This window comes from Polistes dominula, unplaced genomic scaffold (assembly GCF_049000335.1).
Source record: "Polistes dominula isolate Pdom_NZ unplaced genomic scaffold, Pdom_raw_medaka contig_15, whole genome shotgun sequence".
NCBI classification, from domain to species: domain Eukaryota; kingdom Metazoa; phylum Arthropoda; class Insecta; order Hymenoptera; family Vespidae; genus Polistes; species Polistes dominula.
The window spans coordinates 5,410,537-5,428,272 of record NW_028300915.1 but is presented as its reverse complement, the minus strand read 5'-3'; the positions used below and the strand labels follow the sequence as shown (position 1 = coordinate 5,428,272).

Sequence of the window (17,736 nt, the reverse complement as noted above, 5' to 3'; positions counted from 1 at the left end):
TAAAACGTTCTAATAATGCTGTCAATAATTATTGTCCAACAAGATATTTAAATAGCTAATATCGATACTATAATTCTAAATGTTGATATCTTTTGATATATTTTTTCTATACTCACCAGCTGCTACTGCAATGATGCAAATTAATGTTAATTGAGCGTACATGTTGACTCGTGTGGTGTGTTTGATGTTCTCTGTATCATCTGACGAGTATTTATATGAAACTGTAATATGCATTATGACGATATTCAAAGAAGGATTATAATAGAATCTGTCAAGTGATTTTTGATAAAATCGATAAGTCTTTAATATTTTGTATTATACGAACTTGATCCATTCATTTACAAATACGATACAAATCCCCAAGTATCTTGGTATATTGATAAGAATTTTTTGTCTTCGGGTTTTGTCTCATCAATCGATAATATCAATCATAATTCTTTTGTTGGAAGAATTCTCTGTCGTTGATTTTGATAGCGGTTGATCATGATAAATAAGACTTTGAATCACTTTCGTTGTCGATCGAATCATAAAATCAAAATCTGTTTTCAAGACCTTCCACAATATCGAAAGCGATTTATATATACCATACTTTTTATTTTCTTCGAGGTTTCCATTGTATTGACTGCACCAAATTTTATTAACATAAAAAAAAATGAGATAAATCATCCAGGATTAAATATGTCAATGTTTTATCATTTCTATATTTAATTATTCGTTTGGATTTTAGTCTTTGTTCATCTATTTTTTATATGTTTAAATAATAACAAAATAAGTGTACATCGATGATTAATTGTTTTTTATTTAAAAATATTGTACATGCTAATGAATATTTTACATAGATGAATTTGAAGATATAAAATAAAACGATAAATAAAGTATATTCTTAAATTTTCCATTAATAATTGAATACAAATTTAAATGCATATATCGAATGTTAGAATTTCTGGTCAGGTTTCATGGATAATTCATCGAATAGAACGTGTGGCTTCTTGGAGAGAGATTAGCAATAGTGGTTTCGTATTTAGCTTGGTCATTTAACCGGAACGATTTACGCACGAGTCTTTGTTTACATACGTTAGCGAGGGAGACACGGATTCGAATATAGATAGCTAGATAGTTAGATAGATAGGTAGTAGTTTAATAGTGATTCGTAAGTGTGTGTGTTTCTTGCAATTAGACTATGTTCTATGTATATTTCACTCGTTTATTCAAACGAGAACGTCGATCTTCGTCTTCTCATTGGATCGATTGCTCTTATTTAAACTTATCTGTTTAAGTAATACAGATGTGTCAGTCGAATAGATGTAAACTAATGGATAAAGTAAGAAATCCTATAATTCAAGATTGGTTATCTTAAAGATCCAGTCGTGATATTTTGAAACTTCGGTGTAGACACCGGGATATTCTTTTAAAGCACAACCATTACCCCAAGAAACTATACCAGCTTGACGACCACCTATGGTCAATGGTCCACCAGAGTCACCTTGGCAAGCATCTTTACCACCTTCCGGATAAGCCGCACAGATTTGATTTATCATTATACCACCGAATAATTTTCTATATGCTTTATGACAATCGACTTTATCTATGATAGGAACTGACACTGTTTGCAGGATTTCTGGAGTACCATATTGTGTTCTACCCCAACCTGTGATTATTGCTAAGCTTCCTGGTTCGACATTTTCATCCTTAGAAAATAATGTCACAGGCCTCTGTTTCTCATTTTCTTCAATGGGCTTGGATAAACGTATAAGGGCAATGTCGTGTATTGGTACACCGAGAGAATTAGATTTGAAATCTTCGTGTTGGTATATTCTTGATACAGAATAGATGCTACCATCTGAATCAGATTTGTCCGATCCAATACGAACTGTGTAAAAGAATAAGGGTTTCCCAGCACAGTGTCCAGCCGTGAGAATCCATTCCTTACTGATTATGCTACCACCACAATAATGGGACCCTAGTATTTGAACACTAACTTGATAAGGTGCCTCTGTAATGTTCGTATTTTCACCACCAACTATACGTCCTTCTGGGAAAATTCGGTCTGTTATTTTTGGCAAGTCGCTTGGTGGTGCAGCTGTAAGAAATTATTAGAAATTTCTTAGAATTTTTTCTTTATTGGATTTGATTATTCTATTCTAAACAATTTTTTTTCTATTCTATAGTTTGAAGTTCGATTATGAGTCTGTTAATCATTTAAGAGATATAAAGAATTCGTGTCGGAGAGAGAGGTCGGCTGGCTTATCAAATAACAGAAATAAATCTTTCAGATCGCGATAAGTTCTTTTCACAATCCCAACTAGTTTCGTTTTACTTTCGTAACCGCAGATCAAAGTAGATCATTCATTCTTTATTTCTCTATCTATCTTTATAAACTCTACTTAAATTTGTTGGAGTAGACGATTAAGGTAATATTTTCACGTAATATTTATTTCGAAAATTTCCAACTATATTTTATTGTAAAAATTAAAAACTCTAATACTTTATATTTCATTTTAATCAATTTTTGTATTTTTTTGTTGTAAATATCAATCTTCTTCTAAATATTTTTTCTTTTATCTGATAGATATGTTAGGTTTTCAAATTGGATATAATTATCGTTTATATTGAATTTCATTAAAATATTGGTTTTAAAATAGAGGTTTACCTAAAGCTGATAATATCAGAATGTTGATAACGACGAATAAGGTTTTCTTCATCTTCTCTAATCTTATTTGCCTTGTACAACTTCGCAATATAATCTGATAGTTAAACGTTAGTGCGTCGTGCATTTATACTCCGAAAAATCACTGCTCTGTTATTTAATACCTCCTATATATCCCACTATTCCTCTCTAAATTCTTTAAACTCTTAAACTAATCAGACCTACTAAATCATTGTTCGCGATTTCTTTTTCTTATTTCCCTTAAGTGTTTTATCTTTTATCTAATTTATATTTCTTTTTTTCGATTCATGTTTATCGATAATACGGATAAAGTTTCGTGTACGTAGTATCGTCCCGTATTAATTATCTATTTTAAAACTATTTATATCTAATGAATTGCAACATTGATCAAATATTTTAAGTAAATTTTTCTGAAATTTTGTACGACCGAAGGAAAATATTAACATATATGGGGCATTTCACGTGAAGGGGACAACGAAAAAAATGTGAGGTCGCGGATTTTGTTCATAATTAGCTTGATTGTACTTCTATGGGACCTCAATAATTGTACATCTTTTTTTTTTACCTTAGTTACCAATTTATGGGGCTTTAAAGAATTGACAAAATATGAGGAATAGATTTTTCGAATACTATTAAAAGAGTCAATCTAATGGATTATATAAGAAATAAATCGTGTTTATTAGAGAATATAAATTAATTTTCTTGGAAGTAAATAAAAATTTGAAATTGAACTTTTTTTTGTCTCGTAAACCGGAAGTTAAAATTAAAAATTGTGAATTTATTAAACTTCGCATATTTTTATTTGTTTTATTTGTATCTTAAAAAATAGCTTGTAGTGGAGAAATATTATGCAAAAAAAATTATAATGGTACCTCGATTTGTTTAGAAGATATGAACTAAACAGTACGAAGGTTCCGTATGACGCGCTGTACTGAGCAGTTCCTCAGGGCTGTTGGCTCACTCGCTACTTACAGTTTACTATTGTAACTAATGAATTATACACTTAGAAACCGCTCAGTAATGTCATTTAAGGTACAAATAAAATGTGCTTATATCTCCAATCGTAATAGTAATTATTTTATAATTATGTTTATTATGAAAAAAAAATTATGATTAAAAAATAATAATTATTATTATTATTATTATTATCATTACTATTATTGTTATTTGATATATAAAAATTTAAAAGTCATGTTTGTGAGTTTGTCTATTTCTTGTTGTTGAGCAAATCGATTATCGAAGAAACACTTCATGTTGGTTTCGAGCTTTTCTTGTATCTTTTCCTTTCTCAATTTGTGACTTTATCTTCGAATATATTCCTGTTATAGACGTCAAATTTGACAGAACCGTTTTCTCATCGTGAGAATGCATTTCTATCGAAATTCTCCACAGAATACTTGCCAACATTTCGTCGAAATACCGAAAATGTTTCGAGAAGTATCATAAGTACGAATAGTTAGCGGTTATGACAATTTTGATATGTGGTAACTTTGGTTTTCAAAGAAAATGCATTGTTTTCAATAATAAAAAGTAAAAATGAAGAAATTTATTTAATTGATTTTGAAATAAAAGTAACATAATTAGCCAAGAGATTTATATTATTAATAAATTTGTATTTGTTTTATAAGTTTCATTTGCCGTTTTATTGTTGACAAATTTATAAAATAGATAATTAAAGATTATAGTAAATTTCCTATCGAATTTTTTTGTAACAAACAAATTCGACATAGCGATGGTAGATAAATACATAAAAACTAGTTCAGACTTTTGGTTTGGCACGTATTCAATCTCGATAGGCCGTCACTTGGGTGTAAATTCTAGAAGTAGTGTTGGGTACTATACAATCAACCCCAAGAGATGATACCAGGAAGTTTTCCATCGATATCCAAAGAACTACTCGAGTTACCTGGATAAGCATCCTTTCGATTTTGTAGATAACTAATATGGAAACATTATTTTTGTCAGTTACGTGGACAGTTACTCTTTACAGTTTTCTTTTTTTTAAATTTAAACAATAGTTGTGATAATATCGCATTCTGTAATAAAATGGTAATTTATTGTAATAGAAATGACATGAACGTGTGAATCAAAGATATGTCATTAAATTGGGAAAATTTTCATTATAGTTTTCAAATCATCGTATGGATTATAACATGATAGAGGTGTCATTCAAAATCAATAATTTTGTATGAACTTCAATATCAATTTAATGCAGCCTCACTGATGTATAATGATTCGTTGTCAATACCCAGTTTCTATTTTGAGATAATACTATCATCGTAGGTGTATTACCAATATTTCGTAACATTCATTTAGTAAGAAAATCCTTTGATGTTTACCACGTCACTACTTATTTTACGAACATCCAATTTAACATTTTTCGATTCTTCGAAATCGAGGTCGTCTATCGAATTCCCTTGAAAAAATAATTTCCTTTCCTATTTTATTTCTGTCACACGTTCGCTTCATCATTCTTGAAATGATAGTGGAAAGGTAACTTTTCGTTAATCAGACAAAGAATTTGATATCTTCTCTGGTGTTTGTAAGGAAGTGTCTGAAGTTACGATACTTTTGACTTATCATAAAATTGCTCTTACTTTATCACATTTTAATCATCTCAAAATGATGAATACTACCGACTTAAATATTGTTCCGTAGTTTATAATTAGCACGTGATATTGTTATTGTAAAAAAATTCAAAAGTAGTATATATTGTTCATTTTTAAATCATTTTATGTAAAATCATATTCCTATCGTATATATATATACATATGTAATAAAAATAAATAAAGACGTTGTGTGTGTGTGTGTGTGTGTGTGTGTAAAGTTTGAATTGTTAATGATATTCTACAGAATCAGAGATCTTTATTCTTAAGGATATGTTTGTCAGAAATTAGATGCTGAATCCTTAGGGAATAAGTATCCTAGTGTAACCTAATTTGTTCTGGTATTGTAGTTCTCTTCCTTCTGGGTTAAAAATGAGACCTTTGAAGCTTCTTTGTTTAAGCTCGGGAAAGGGTCTAGCCGTCCCACAGACGTAATCGTTTTCCCGATATATATATATTCACACATATATGTTCACACGTTCACACATATACAAGAATTGCTTCTCTTCTGAAGGCTGCAACAGCACTGCCGTGAAATAATTTCAATCTTTGGACGCGTTCCAGATTGAAAAACGAACTAGTCGTAACGCTTCCTGAACTTATGGTGATAGAAAACTGTAACACATATTCGTATATGTATATGTTTTTAATAACAAACGTTAGAGATTGAGAAATACTAACTTGGCGTATCAATGTAGTAAAATTCGATGCAATTTCGAGGATTTAGAATCAGAGGATTCATCTCGAGCCGAAAGTGGGAGATAAAGAGCTAAGCCTCTAGGGAAGTAAGCCTTCTATTTCGAGTAACTGCAAAAGCGGGTCGATAGAACTGACGCGAAACTCGTATGCCGAGTCAAAACGTGTGTGCGTGCCAACTTAATACTTTTCGATTTACTAATTTGTAACATGTGTTTCCTTTTAAGAATAAGGTAAAAATTTAAAAGAAAAACTACATATATAATGTAACATAGTATTTTATATTTTGTATATACATGCGTATATATTATATATAATTTAGTATAGTTATTTGTTTATATTTTCTTTGTAGAATCACATGCACAGGCATACATGCATGCACATACATATTTTACATAATTATAATTTAATAGACAAAAAGGAAGAAATAAAATCAACAAAATACAAACTATAATAAACGATGCGTTAAGCTTGAAAAAATATTTGTTCATTAAACTCGTTAACTGAGATTTAAAACGATATTGATAAATAAATCATGAAAGAACGAAAATGTATAATACACGTATACTGGTATATATGTATATGTAACCAGTGGTTTAAAAAAAAATTATGATAGATATTTGAATGTACATTACGTTCAACGTTATAGAACTAAAAATATTAATTGAGTATGTGGGATCACCAATGATTTGCAAATTTTCCAAATAATTATATCATAAAAGGGAAATTAAAATAGGAAAAAATCGAGAGGAATATTTTTAAAAGTAAAATTCGGGTATTCATTGGATCCTACAGTGGTAGTAGTGTGGTTTTCGAACGAATATGGAGTCGAACAGTATTCATGACAAGGCATTTAATTAAAATGCCGATAGCTTGGATCTCTTCGCACATATATGTATATGAATATGTGTGTGTGTAAACGAATTCGTTACGAAGTGAGTGAAGAATTAATCACCATCTATCCGGATCTACCTATCAATCTATCGTGCGATTTAGTTTTTCTCGTTTCCTAGGAAAATTCGTTTTTATTCGAAGATTTCGCGAGAATGTAAAAAAAAGGAAAGAAAAAAAATGTACGCAGCCTCTATACGCGATAGAAGTGAAACTCGTATTGTCACATAGAAAATAATTAATTGATTCATATATAAATTGAGTACTTCCTTAAAATCGTATACCTTTAAGTTTACTAGATTTTTTCTTGAAAACTATTGATATATGAAGTGTTTAGGATGAAAAAAATTTAGAAATAAATACATTGGTATATCTTAATTACACATTTTAAATGAATTTAACTTGAAAGTTTTATTTATAATAAGTGAATTATAAAGCAAATAGAAAAATAATGTACAAGAAACGCTTTTACTTCGAATATTAAACAATATCTATCAGATATTTCATTACATGAAAATTTTCGAAATAAAGTTATTGCATACAAGGAACGTTAAAATAATTCTAAATTGACAAAACTATTGTATTAGATAATCTTAAATAATTGTTAATTAATCAAAAGGAAAAAGGAATATTGTAGTTTATATACACGGAATATAAGTTCGATGAACCGTTTTTTCTGAAATCCCCCCTTAAACTGGCTCCGTTGTTTTCTAAGAAAGTTTTTTTTATCGAATGCTGTTTATATGATTTTGGTTGATTTGTTTGATTTTGGTATGATGAAGGTTCTATTATGTATAACTCGCATAAATATTCGAGAAGTAAATAGAATTTATTCTTCTTAAAGTCATATAAACAATTAGAATTTTAATTGGCTTTCATAGATGACAACGTGCCAGTCTTACGGTGGATGCCGAAGAGGAAAGTACATAAAACTTATATTCAGTGTTTTTATACTACATTATGCAGTTCCTTCGATTAATTAACCATCATTTAGGATATATCGAGCACTCTCAAGGAAAATTACATCTCCTCTCATGGTTCCGTAAACAAACGCATCTTGTAATAACTATCGATCGATGTATTTCATATATATAAACAAACACACACTCAACAACTAACACTAGAACCTTTCATAATTTTGTTCAACTGTAGGTTCTATCCTACTTTCTCTCTCTCTTTTGATAATATGTCGTTTCATAAAATATTATCGTTACTGTTATTTAAGAAATTTCACTTCAAAAATGAGAAAGAAACTCGCGTGAAATGATGATTAATGTTGGGAAAAAATACTGTCATAGGTTTATCGTTTACGTTACAAACACGCAACAGTAGTTATCTTTATGCATGTATATGTATGTATGTATGTATGTATGTATGGATTCAATGTTTGCGTTTAGAATTTGATGTTTTCTATGTTATTCTCTTCACTTGTTACATTCTACTGACGTATTCTCCGACGACCACGCGAAAAGTTTTATCGAGAGCTGTCAACAGTACCTATACCGACAACATGCTGCTTGCTAGACACCTGAGTATGTTCCTTGCACGTTGGATCCGGCTCATCAAAGACAGAGGAATACGTTTTACTTCCGGTTGTCGGGTAAAATGAACTACCTATGTCAATTGAAGAGAGAGAGAGAGAGAAAGAGAAAAGAAAGAAGGTAGAAACTATTTTCAAGCTTTATAATCTATCTTTTTCTTTTTCCTTATATTTATTAGTATATATTTTATAATTTTTAATCTTCAAAAAAATAACGGACCGACTTCGTTATTTAGCCATTATTAATATTTTATTTATTTTTCATTAAAAAAGAAATAGAACAATCTTGAAGAAAAGTATTCTCACATAATCAATAATTAATCATTGATTTTAAGCGAGACTACTGAGTTCTCTTTTGAGTCATCGCCAAAGATGGCGAACTACCAGCAACGATGCATTTAATCAAAGATTTATGGTTGTCAACGTCGGAAAATGATTCGACGAAAACACCAGGCACGTTCCTTCATTTCTAACACGTACATACATATGTACATACATACATATGTACATATATACATATGTACATACATACATATGTACATACATACATACATATATATATATATTTTCAAGTTGGCTTTTTATTGCAACTTTTGCGTTAGGTTGATAAAAGGGGAGATTCAAAAGGAACGAGCTCGCTACGATATATGTAATATAATTTAAACCTACACACACGTTCGCACGTACTGTGAAAAACGATATTAATTTGCATCGTTATTATTATTGTTCTTTTCTTTTTTTAACGATTTTTTTAAACAAAAGATATACATTGGTACAAATCGAAAATCATTCTCCCGCACTAAAGCGTACACATTCATATACACGAATACAATAAAAAACGAAGTTAACTTGCATCGTCACAATTTTTGTTACTTTTTTAAATAATTTTATTTAGCTAAAAAGGTATACTTATGTATTATTGTTACCGTTTTTTAAAACAATAATTAAATATGATGCATTTTATATATAATATAAAGATCTACTTAATAATAAGATAACCAAATATTGAATAAAAGGTAAAATATATTGTTCAACAACCATAATTACATTTCACCATGAATGTTAATTCCTTAGACTACGTTGGAACATCTTTGCACGATGGACCGTGATAGATTTTCTTGGCAAATTCATTTTACTATACTATATCGAGTAGAGATCTATTAAAGCAAGATATACATAGGTTGTTACGATAACTTCAACCTCGTTTGACCCGGAAACGAGGTTCGCAGAGTGGGAGCTTTTCTGTCTCCGGTTTGACGTCATAGAGGAAGTACGTTGCTGCGTATAACAGAATAGAACACCGACCGAACCCATTTACAATACTCCCTTTTAGTTTAACGCCACCCTCTAAAATAGATATATACATATATAATCTATTATCTATATATATCTATATATTCATATAGAATATATTAAAATAAGCTATGTATATTTTTTCTAGTAAACAGATATTCAAATGCAAGACTATTTTTAGTAAAAAATAATAAAATATGAGAGTACGTTTTTATAGGAAGAATATTAAAAAAAAACGAATAAAATTCAAATAGCAAATATTGCCTTATACACATAAAAGATTATCTATCAACAAAAAGGATAAATCAGAATAAACGAGTAATTATAGGAATAGTAACTTGGAAATATTAATTTTTGTGAATCATTAAAGTTCTATTCTGTTAAATCTCTCATCAGGGAATTTTTATTGCTATCCTGACGAGCTTTAAATCATTTCGCTTATGATTCTTATTAGTTAGCCGATAAAGATAGACATAGATAGAGAGAAAGAGAACTATATCGTACCAATTCTCGATGGGATCGTTATACCTCTACAATATGTATATGACGAGATTATTTCGAGTATACACGAAGGACGTTCGAGATAAACCTACGAAAGCTATTGTCTTTAGGATTAAAGCCACTCCAAGTTTCCTTTCAGCGATCATAATGAACATGCGAGTTTGTCTTTCGATAAGTTATAACTAGCTGGTTAATTATTCTACTTGATGATCATCTAAATTATCTCTATATTTGAAATTTTAGATTAAAGATATTAATAAGTATGATATTAGTAAGTGATATTTTTTATCGATATCGATGAGAAACTTCGACTGGATGAAAATTAAATATGTTACTTTTTTTTTTTATCAAATATAACTAAGGAATTACTTAGAAGACTTTATTTATTTTTCTATGCATACTTTGAATTAATTTAATTTAAATTAACGTTAAATGTGAAATGACTAACGGACTTACTTTTCATTTGTTCATTTTTTACTTACAAATAATTATGGGCATATGTATATATACATACATGTATGTATATATTATAATAAATAGAGAGTAATCGATATACGAATAAGCATCAGAGAAATCGATGGAAATTAGTCGAATGTAGTTACCCTATAATATTGTCTCCTGTAACGTGAATACCAGTGTATTGCAACTAGTAATTAGTGCTGATTGCATTCTCCGGTGCATTAATGCGATCGCGAATCGAAACCGATCTCTTGAACGTTTATAACTATTGTTTATCTTTTCCTCTCTCTCTCTCTCTCTCTCTTGGGTATTGCTTGAGATCATGCAAGAAAGAGATAAATTAAAAATAAAGGATAAGTTAATCGGAAATTTGAATAAAACAAAGAATTTAAGTACTTCTTAGCTCTTGACAAAGAGTCTTAAGATAAGAAACCATCAGCCGTTCGAAGTTCAATTATAATGAAAATTCATTTAAATGTAACAATATAAGTTCATTATACGATTACGATACTTTGCGTATATTTTCTTATCGGTCGTATTAAAAAAAAAAAAAATGAAAAAAAAGAAAATTAAGAGGAAAAATAAAAATATATGAAATCTTATATTTTTCTTCAGACTTTCTTTTTAATTACCATTGTCAATCGATGATGATGATGATGATAATAATATGAAAGAATTTTATTGTTTAGTTAATTTTGTTTTCTCGTATACATTTAAATATAATATATTTTTAGTATAAAATGAATTTTGATGTTGGATATCAATTAAACGTGACATTAATTACAATGACATATGTATTTAAATGAAAATCGAATTTAAACCTTGATGACAAAGTATATTTGTGCATTATAATCGAGTAATAAATACTCATATCATGTTCAATCGTCTACGATCTTGTGATATATAAAACGCATTTGTATGAAATGATATCATGCTCGTTAAATACACCTATATGGGTAAGTACAGATAGTTTTATATATAGGTAGAAAGAGAAAGAAAAATAATAGTTCATTGCTTTCCACATAGGACAACTCTCTCAACGTAGAGAGAGTTTCCGATGAGATCTCGCGTTTTATATTCCTCTTGTTTTTTATTTTATCTTTTTATATATTATATTTTTCATTTTATTTTTTTTTCCACAATACGAACGCGTCCCACAAGTTCATTTGCACTAAATATTTCTCTACGATTGCGAACCTACCTCTAGGGGAAAATGTATATATGAAATTGATTTCATTAAATGTTTCTTGTTTAATCTTTTTTTAGTGATATTTTCATTTTTCCTTTTTATAATATTTCGAATGTTTTTAATTTCAAGAGACACACACACTTTAGATAATAATAATTAATTATTAACGGTTAACTACTAAAACGTGATTTTTCTTTACGTTATCTTCTAACCGATGTTTTTCGTTTCTTCGATTTATATATTTATTTTTAATTATTAATTTTTATAAATGTCAAAAACAAAAATAAATTAACAGAGATTGGAATAAGATGATACTATGATCGTTTAGCTTTATGCAAATACTTTCTTTTATTTTACTGGACGAGCTGAGAATGTACACGAAAGAGCGTGCAACAATTACTAGGATAATGAAACGATCTTGTCCTTCTGGGTTTCATTCTCGTCTGCTTTTCAGCGTCGGCGTTTCATAGAGCTTTTAAACGAACCCAGATAAAACAAGAAGCTGAGGGCTTTGAAAGTGGGTTATTAACCTCTTTCCATGAAGCCGAATCAAAATTGGAACGAGTCGTTACCTACAAACTTATGAACATGTTACATTTAAATATATTGTACATACATTATTAGTATGAATGCACTTTGTCGTCGTTATTTAAATTTGTAATAATTTCAACGATATAATGTTAATCTGCGTTACGCGATCAACATAAATCGACTTGTATAATGTTAAATTCATCGTCAGTTTAATATCGTTATTAAAATTCAACGAATAAAGCGAATATCCTACTAATGTTTCCTAAATTAATGTGGAAATACAAAAGCTCAGAGTTTTCATTAAGTTATATCCTAATATATTTTACAATCATTATTCACATCGTTAATAACAAATGTTTTATCTCTTGTCGCATTTACCATACGACATCTGAATATTTTCATTTCAAATAAATTTAAATAAATGTTATTGTGTTAAACTGCGCATATACGTACCCACAATTTTTGTTTTTATATACCAAGTTTTATCTATTATATCGTATAATAATAAATAAATTATTTATTTCAAAATTATTATTGAAAAATATAACCTCAAGCATAAAATATAAATATATACACATCGTGTTATTTGCGTTCTGTCGAATGTCATTCGAGATCAGTCTTTTGGTAACTGCCGAGGTAGAAAGTTGGAAGATCCAATATGAAGATACATTAAAAAGTAAATATATATATATGCATATATAGATAAATGCATATATACAGGGTGTTCAAAAAAAACCATTCAATAATAATATAGTATACAGGATACACGGTACTGAGTAAAAAAGTTTTAGTAAACATAGGTCGAAAAGTATATGTAAAGAAGTATATATTGGATCTTTTTTTACGATCGTCACGTCCATACGAAATAAAAAGCATAAGAAGACCTGGAAATTCCCAATGTAGATAGATATCAATCTTAATCGATAAGCTCCTACCAGTGAGATATTATTTTTGTATGTACAGAGGAACGTCCACCAAAGTTGTGATCATTCACGACTTAAACAAAAAGTAAACGAGAAAGTGTGCGTTAAGCGCTTTTACTTCGATCATTGCATTCGTTAAATCAAACTCGTTATTTTTTTTATCTTTTTTTTTAACTTAAAACGATTTAGATCTAACAAGCGCGATTCTGTGAATGATTTGTGCTAAAGAATAATTTAAACGTTTGAAACGAAGATATTATATACACATATACGTATTGCAGTACGAGGAATGAATCAATAAAAGGAGAACAATAGTGATCGATACGTAATATTAAAGTGTGTATAAAATAATAGATTATTTATCGATAATTTTTATTTTATTATTGTTATTATTATTAATATTATTATCACTATTATTTAATCTTTTGGACGTTTTAGAAATTATTGGATTTTATTTTTATTATCATTTATTTCAATTCTCCAATCCTATGATTTGCATTTGAATTAAATTTTAAAAAATTGTATAAAATGCCAGAGAGAAAGAGAGAGAGAGAGAGAGAGAGAGAGAGTAATAGTCGATTATCTTAGTGTTAGGTAATTACAGATACCGAAAGATTAATTAAATGATTACGAAGATAAAAATGTTTCCTTATTTTTCTGTCTTCTTTCTTTGAAGGCGCCAAGTCAACGACCTTTCTACGTGCAAGTACATCAGATTGAGACGACAATCTTTATTTTGATTAATTATAGATTGGTATTTCCAATCCATCAAGAAAATGAATTGATTATTTTGTCTAGTCGCTTTTATCATTAATTTGATCGAATTGATTATTGATATTGTAAGTTTGAAGTGAATATTATACGCATAAAAATAAAGAAAACGTAAATACATAAATAAAAAAATAAATAAAACAAGTAATATATAAACGAATAGTTATGGATAAAAGTTTAATAATAATTATTGAAATCGTCGTGTCATCTTTCGATTAGCTAAATAATAATAATTTGTAGAAAAAAAATTGAATAGAAAAGACAAAAGACTATAGAAAATAACGAAAGACCTGGCCTTTACACCGTTTGCGTTTGGCGTCTAGCTGGCACAAGAAGACACCACCGTGTCACGGTCACGACAAAGTGCGGATTTGCCTTGAATAACTACCTCTTTCTTCCTCGTCACACTGGAGCGAGCTTTATTTAGACGTCTTCCTAGGTAAAACGGCGAAAGTCTAAAATATGTAACACAATTGTAACTATAATGAATTTATCTTTTTATTCATTGTAAATATATTCATAATTCGGTCGATCGATAATCTACCTTAATATTAATAATTATTTTTTTGTTTCATTTTTTATTAAATGTATTCATGGTTACGATCTATTTATTCTTCGATATTTGTAAAACATCTGTATTAATATTATTATTATTATTTATAATTGAGAGTATATTAATTGATCAACTTCCAAATCTACTTCAATATTAATATCGATACATTTATTTTTATTATTAGACAAGTTTGCTTATTCGTAATTCGATTTATAATCTATTTCGATATTAATGAACACTTATTTTTATTATTAATTAATTACTCTCCTTTTCAGAAGATAATTAAAATTAAATATTTACGACAATTGTATTATTTGTATTTGATTCATTATATGTAACTTGATTTGTATTTTAATTTAATGTTTACCAATTATATTTTATTATTTAAATATTCACTCGGAAATAATTTTAGAAATATATATGGAGAGAGTATAGTATTCTTTTTTGTTATTTATATTTTTCTAGAAAAAAAAAACGGAATCAAAAAGGGTGAGAGAAGGAGAGAAAGAGAAAGAATGAGAAGAAATGTTGGTTAAACGAGACTATTATTTGAATGCCGAGAATATCCTGGGGTCTCGACGTCTATCCGTTGCAATATCGGCTCGTCGAGAAAAAGAGGAAAAAAAAACACAAGAGAGAAAAAGAGAAAGAGAGTGCACTTGTCGTGGATGGCTCTTAATAAAATATATGCAGACAATGAGTCTTTAAAAACTTCGTGAAGTACTAATGAACTATAAATAGTGTTCGTCGTTTTTATCGACCTGATTTCGTCCTTATCAACTACAACGACGTGGACGAGGTCTAACCTTTGGCACTAACCAAATTCTGATTTAATTCTGTACCAAAAAGATCGACGGCCCAACAACAACGATGACAACCGTCGGGTGGGAAGGTGGAAGGAAGAGGGGGGAGAGGAGAGAGGAAATTTAAACATTATCATTTAACATTATAATTTCTTTTCAAACAACTTCGCGTTCTCGTCCAATGAATTTAGAAAGAAATTTTGAAATCGATATTTATTAATATTGTATGATCAATAAAACTCATGTACTTAAATGATTATACGATTGTTATCATCGTTTGTTGTTTAAACACAATTTTATCAGGTCCAATGATTTTATCTCAAGAATTTCGTGTTATTTCAAGATGTTAATACATATAACACGCACATTTTGTGATAATACTTGGTTATATAAATAGAGTTAGTGTGGTGTCCTCTTTTCACTTGGATCACTCGACTGGGTATATTAGTATATACCATACCTATTTATTTTATTTTCTTTTGTTTAATAGAACAAAAGGCGTATTGAGTTTATTGTTATGTCATATGAACGAGAAGGAACATGCATATGCATCTATAGAAATTTTTTAATAAAAATCAAATATGTCAGTAAACGTATAACGGAATACCGACCAAAAAAAAATAATTATTTTATAAATTAATGTTCGAGATTGAAACAACAACAAAGAAAAATTAAAATGGGAAACCAATTAATCGATTCTTTTTTCTTTAAATATCATCGGGTATTATCGAACGAATACATTCACAGAAAAATACGTTAAAAATTTATCACTCTTCATATTAATATACATATACACAAATAAATGTATATATATTCGTATTAATAATGGTATAATTGGATGACAATAGTATATATATATATATATATATATATATATACTAGTTGATCGATAGGCACGATTGATTAATAAAAAGAAAAAAGGTTACCGATAAGAAATGATAATAAATTTTAACTTTTATCGAACAACTTGAACAATTATGATAAATCGACTCTTCGCATGATCATCTCAATCCCATATCAAATTCCTTTATATTTTTACAACTGTGAGATTACAAATAGATACAAAACAATTAGATGATCGCTACTGTGAACTGGTTTTGTAGTATTAATCAAATAAACGGAAGACAAGACAAAAAACGTGACCCAGAAAATGGTTGATCGGTTTTTTCATCGTATTTACAATGCGCATTTATAATACAAGAAATGATATTGCGTTTATGAGGTACAACAATTGCAATACGTGTATTTATTTTAACAATATATATAAATAAGTAAAAGAAAAATAAATTTGATATACCTGTGTCGATTGCATAAATTCTTATTTGTTTTTCTCTTCATAATAAAATATAACTCGAGTAAAGTTGATTATTATGGAAGAAACGAGAATGGGTCGGGGTGGTAGGAGAAAAGGAAAGAAGGAAGCAAGGAGGGTGGGAGTAGGGCAGGAGAACGTTCGTTTCGCACGAGAATGAAGATTTAAATCTGAAATTAATTCCATCGTCTCGTGGCTCCCCGATCTAGGTAGGTGAAGGTTGCAGTAAAAATTCGTGATTGCGTTTACGAGAGTTAGCAGCGAACACGAGGCAACGATCGATTTTGCGTAGTCAGGTGAAAAATGAATGCAACTCTTTACCCTCCTAACTTCTTCTTTTTTTTCTCTCTCTATCATATGAGTAAACTAATATTATTTTCTCTCGTTATTTTTCCAGACTATCGCGTATCTCTTTGTGCAAACCAAACGTACGATTAAACGAACATCCAAGGTATTCATGTGCCATTGTTTCAAGTCGACTAAGTTCTTTTTTTTCATAGATTAAATATAAAGTGACCTGAAATTCTATTAAAACTATGATTATTCTTTTGATATTAATTGTTTATCGATTGATATAAATGTCGTTTCTTATATAATTCGATATATCCAAAATCTTGCTTTTATTCTATACATTATACATATTTTTTTTTAAATCATATTTTCTATATTTACACAAATATTAATATTTTATTATATTTATTAATTTGTTTTGTTTTCTTCTCTCTTTCTCTTATTTATTCGTTGTTTGTCTCTCGTGTGATCCCATATATTATTGAAAATCTTAACTTTATTTTAATTTTCTTTATTTCCTTCTATTTTTCTTTATTTATTTCATTCGTCGTCTTGACTTAATTTTATTCTTTTTTTATTTATATTTTTCACCATTTTCAATGTTTACCATCTTTCGTATTTTTTTCTTTTTCTTCTATTTTCTCTTACTCTCTCTCTCTCTTTTTCTCTCTCTCTCTCTGTCTTTGTTTTACAAGGAGGTCAAGAAGAA

The 17,736-nt window shown here is 29.0% G+C and overlaps 3 protein-coding genes across 29 annotated transcripts in view; 1 reads left to right on the top strand and 2 right to left on the bottom strand.

Annotated features, from left to right (window-relative positions):
- The window catches only part of pHCl-1 (pH-sensitive chloride channel 1), a 95,694-nt gene that overhangs the window by 12,258 nt on the left and 65,700 nt on the right, over positions 1–17,736 (top strand). Inside the window, exon 3 of one of the 26 annotated variants that reach the window (XM_089170495.1) lies at positions 17,134–17,187. The exons of the other annotated variants lie outside the window; for them this stretch is intronic. The gene's annotated coding sequence lies outside the window, so the exon portion shown is untranslated. The remainder of the gene's footprint in view (positions 1–17,133; positions 17,188–17,736) is intronic. 26 annotated transcript variants of the gene reach the window in all.
- LOC107070485 (trypsin-1) overlaps positions 1–17,736 on the bottom strand; it is a 31,367-nt gene that overhangs the window by 3,441 nt on the left and 10,190 nt on the right. The window contains exon 2 of one of the 2 annotated variants that reach the window (XM_015328745.2): positions 117–200. In XM_015328745.2, the coding sequence (XP_015184231.1) occupies positions 117–162 (46 nt within the window). In that variant the 5' untranslated portion in view covers positions 163–200. Of the gene's footprint in view, positions 1–116; positions 634–17,736 lie in introns of those variants that run through there. The other variant, XM_089170521.1, reaches the window with a different exon arrangement.
- On the bottom strand, positions 762–3,344 carry LOC107069128 (trypsin-7-like). The gene is made up of 2 exons (XM_089170520.1): positions 2,651–3,344; positions 762–2,080 (listed from the first exon to the last, which is right to left on the bottom strand). Exons 1-2 carry the CDS (start codon positions 2,772–2,774, stop codon positions 1,332–1,334), a joined length of 873 nt encoding a protein of 290 aa, XP_089026646.1. The 5' UTR covers positions 2,775–3,344; the 3' UTR covers positions 762–1,331.

Coding starts and splice junctions, on each gene's coding strand:
- LOC107069128 (XM_089170520.1), bottom strand. CDS start 2,774: ATGCACGACGCACTAACGTTTAACTATCAGATTATATTGCGAAGTTGT. Junction 2,081..2,650: donor TCTGATATTATCAGCTTTAG/GTAAACCTCTAT, acceptor AATTTCTTACAG/CTGCACCACCAAGCGACTTG.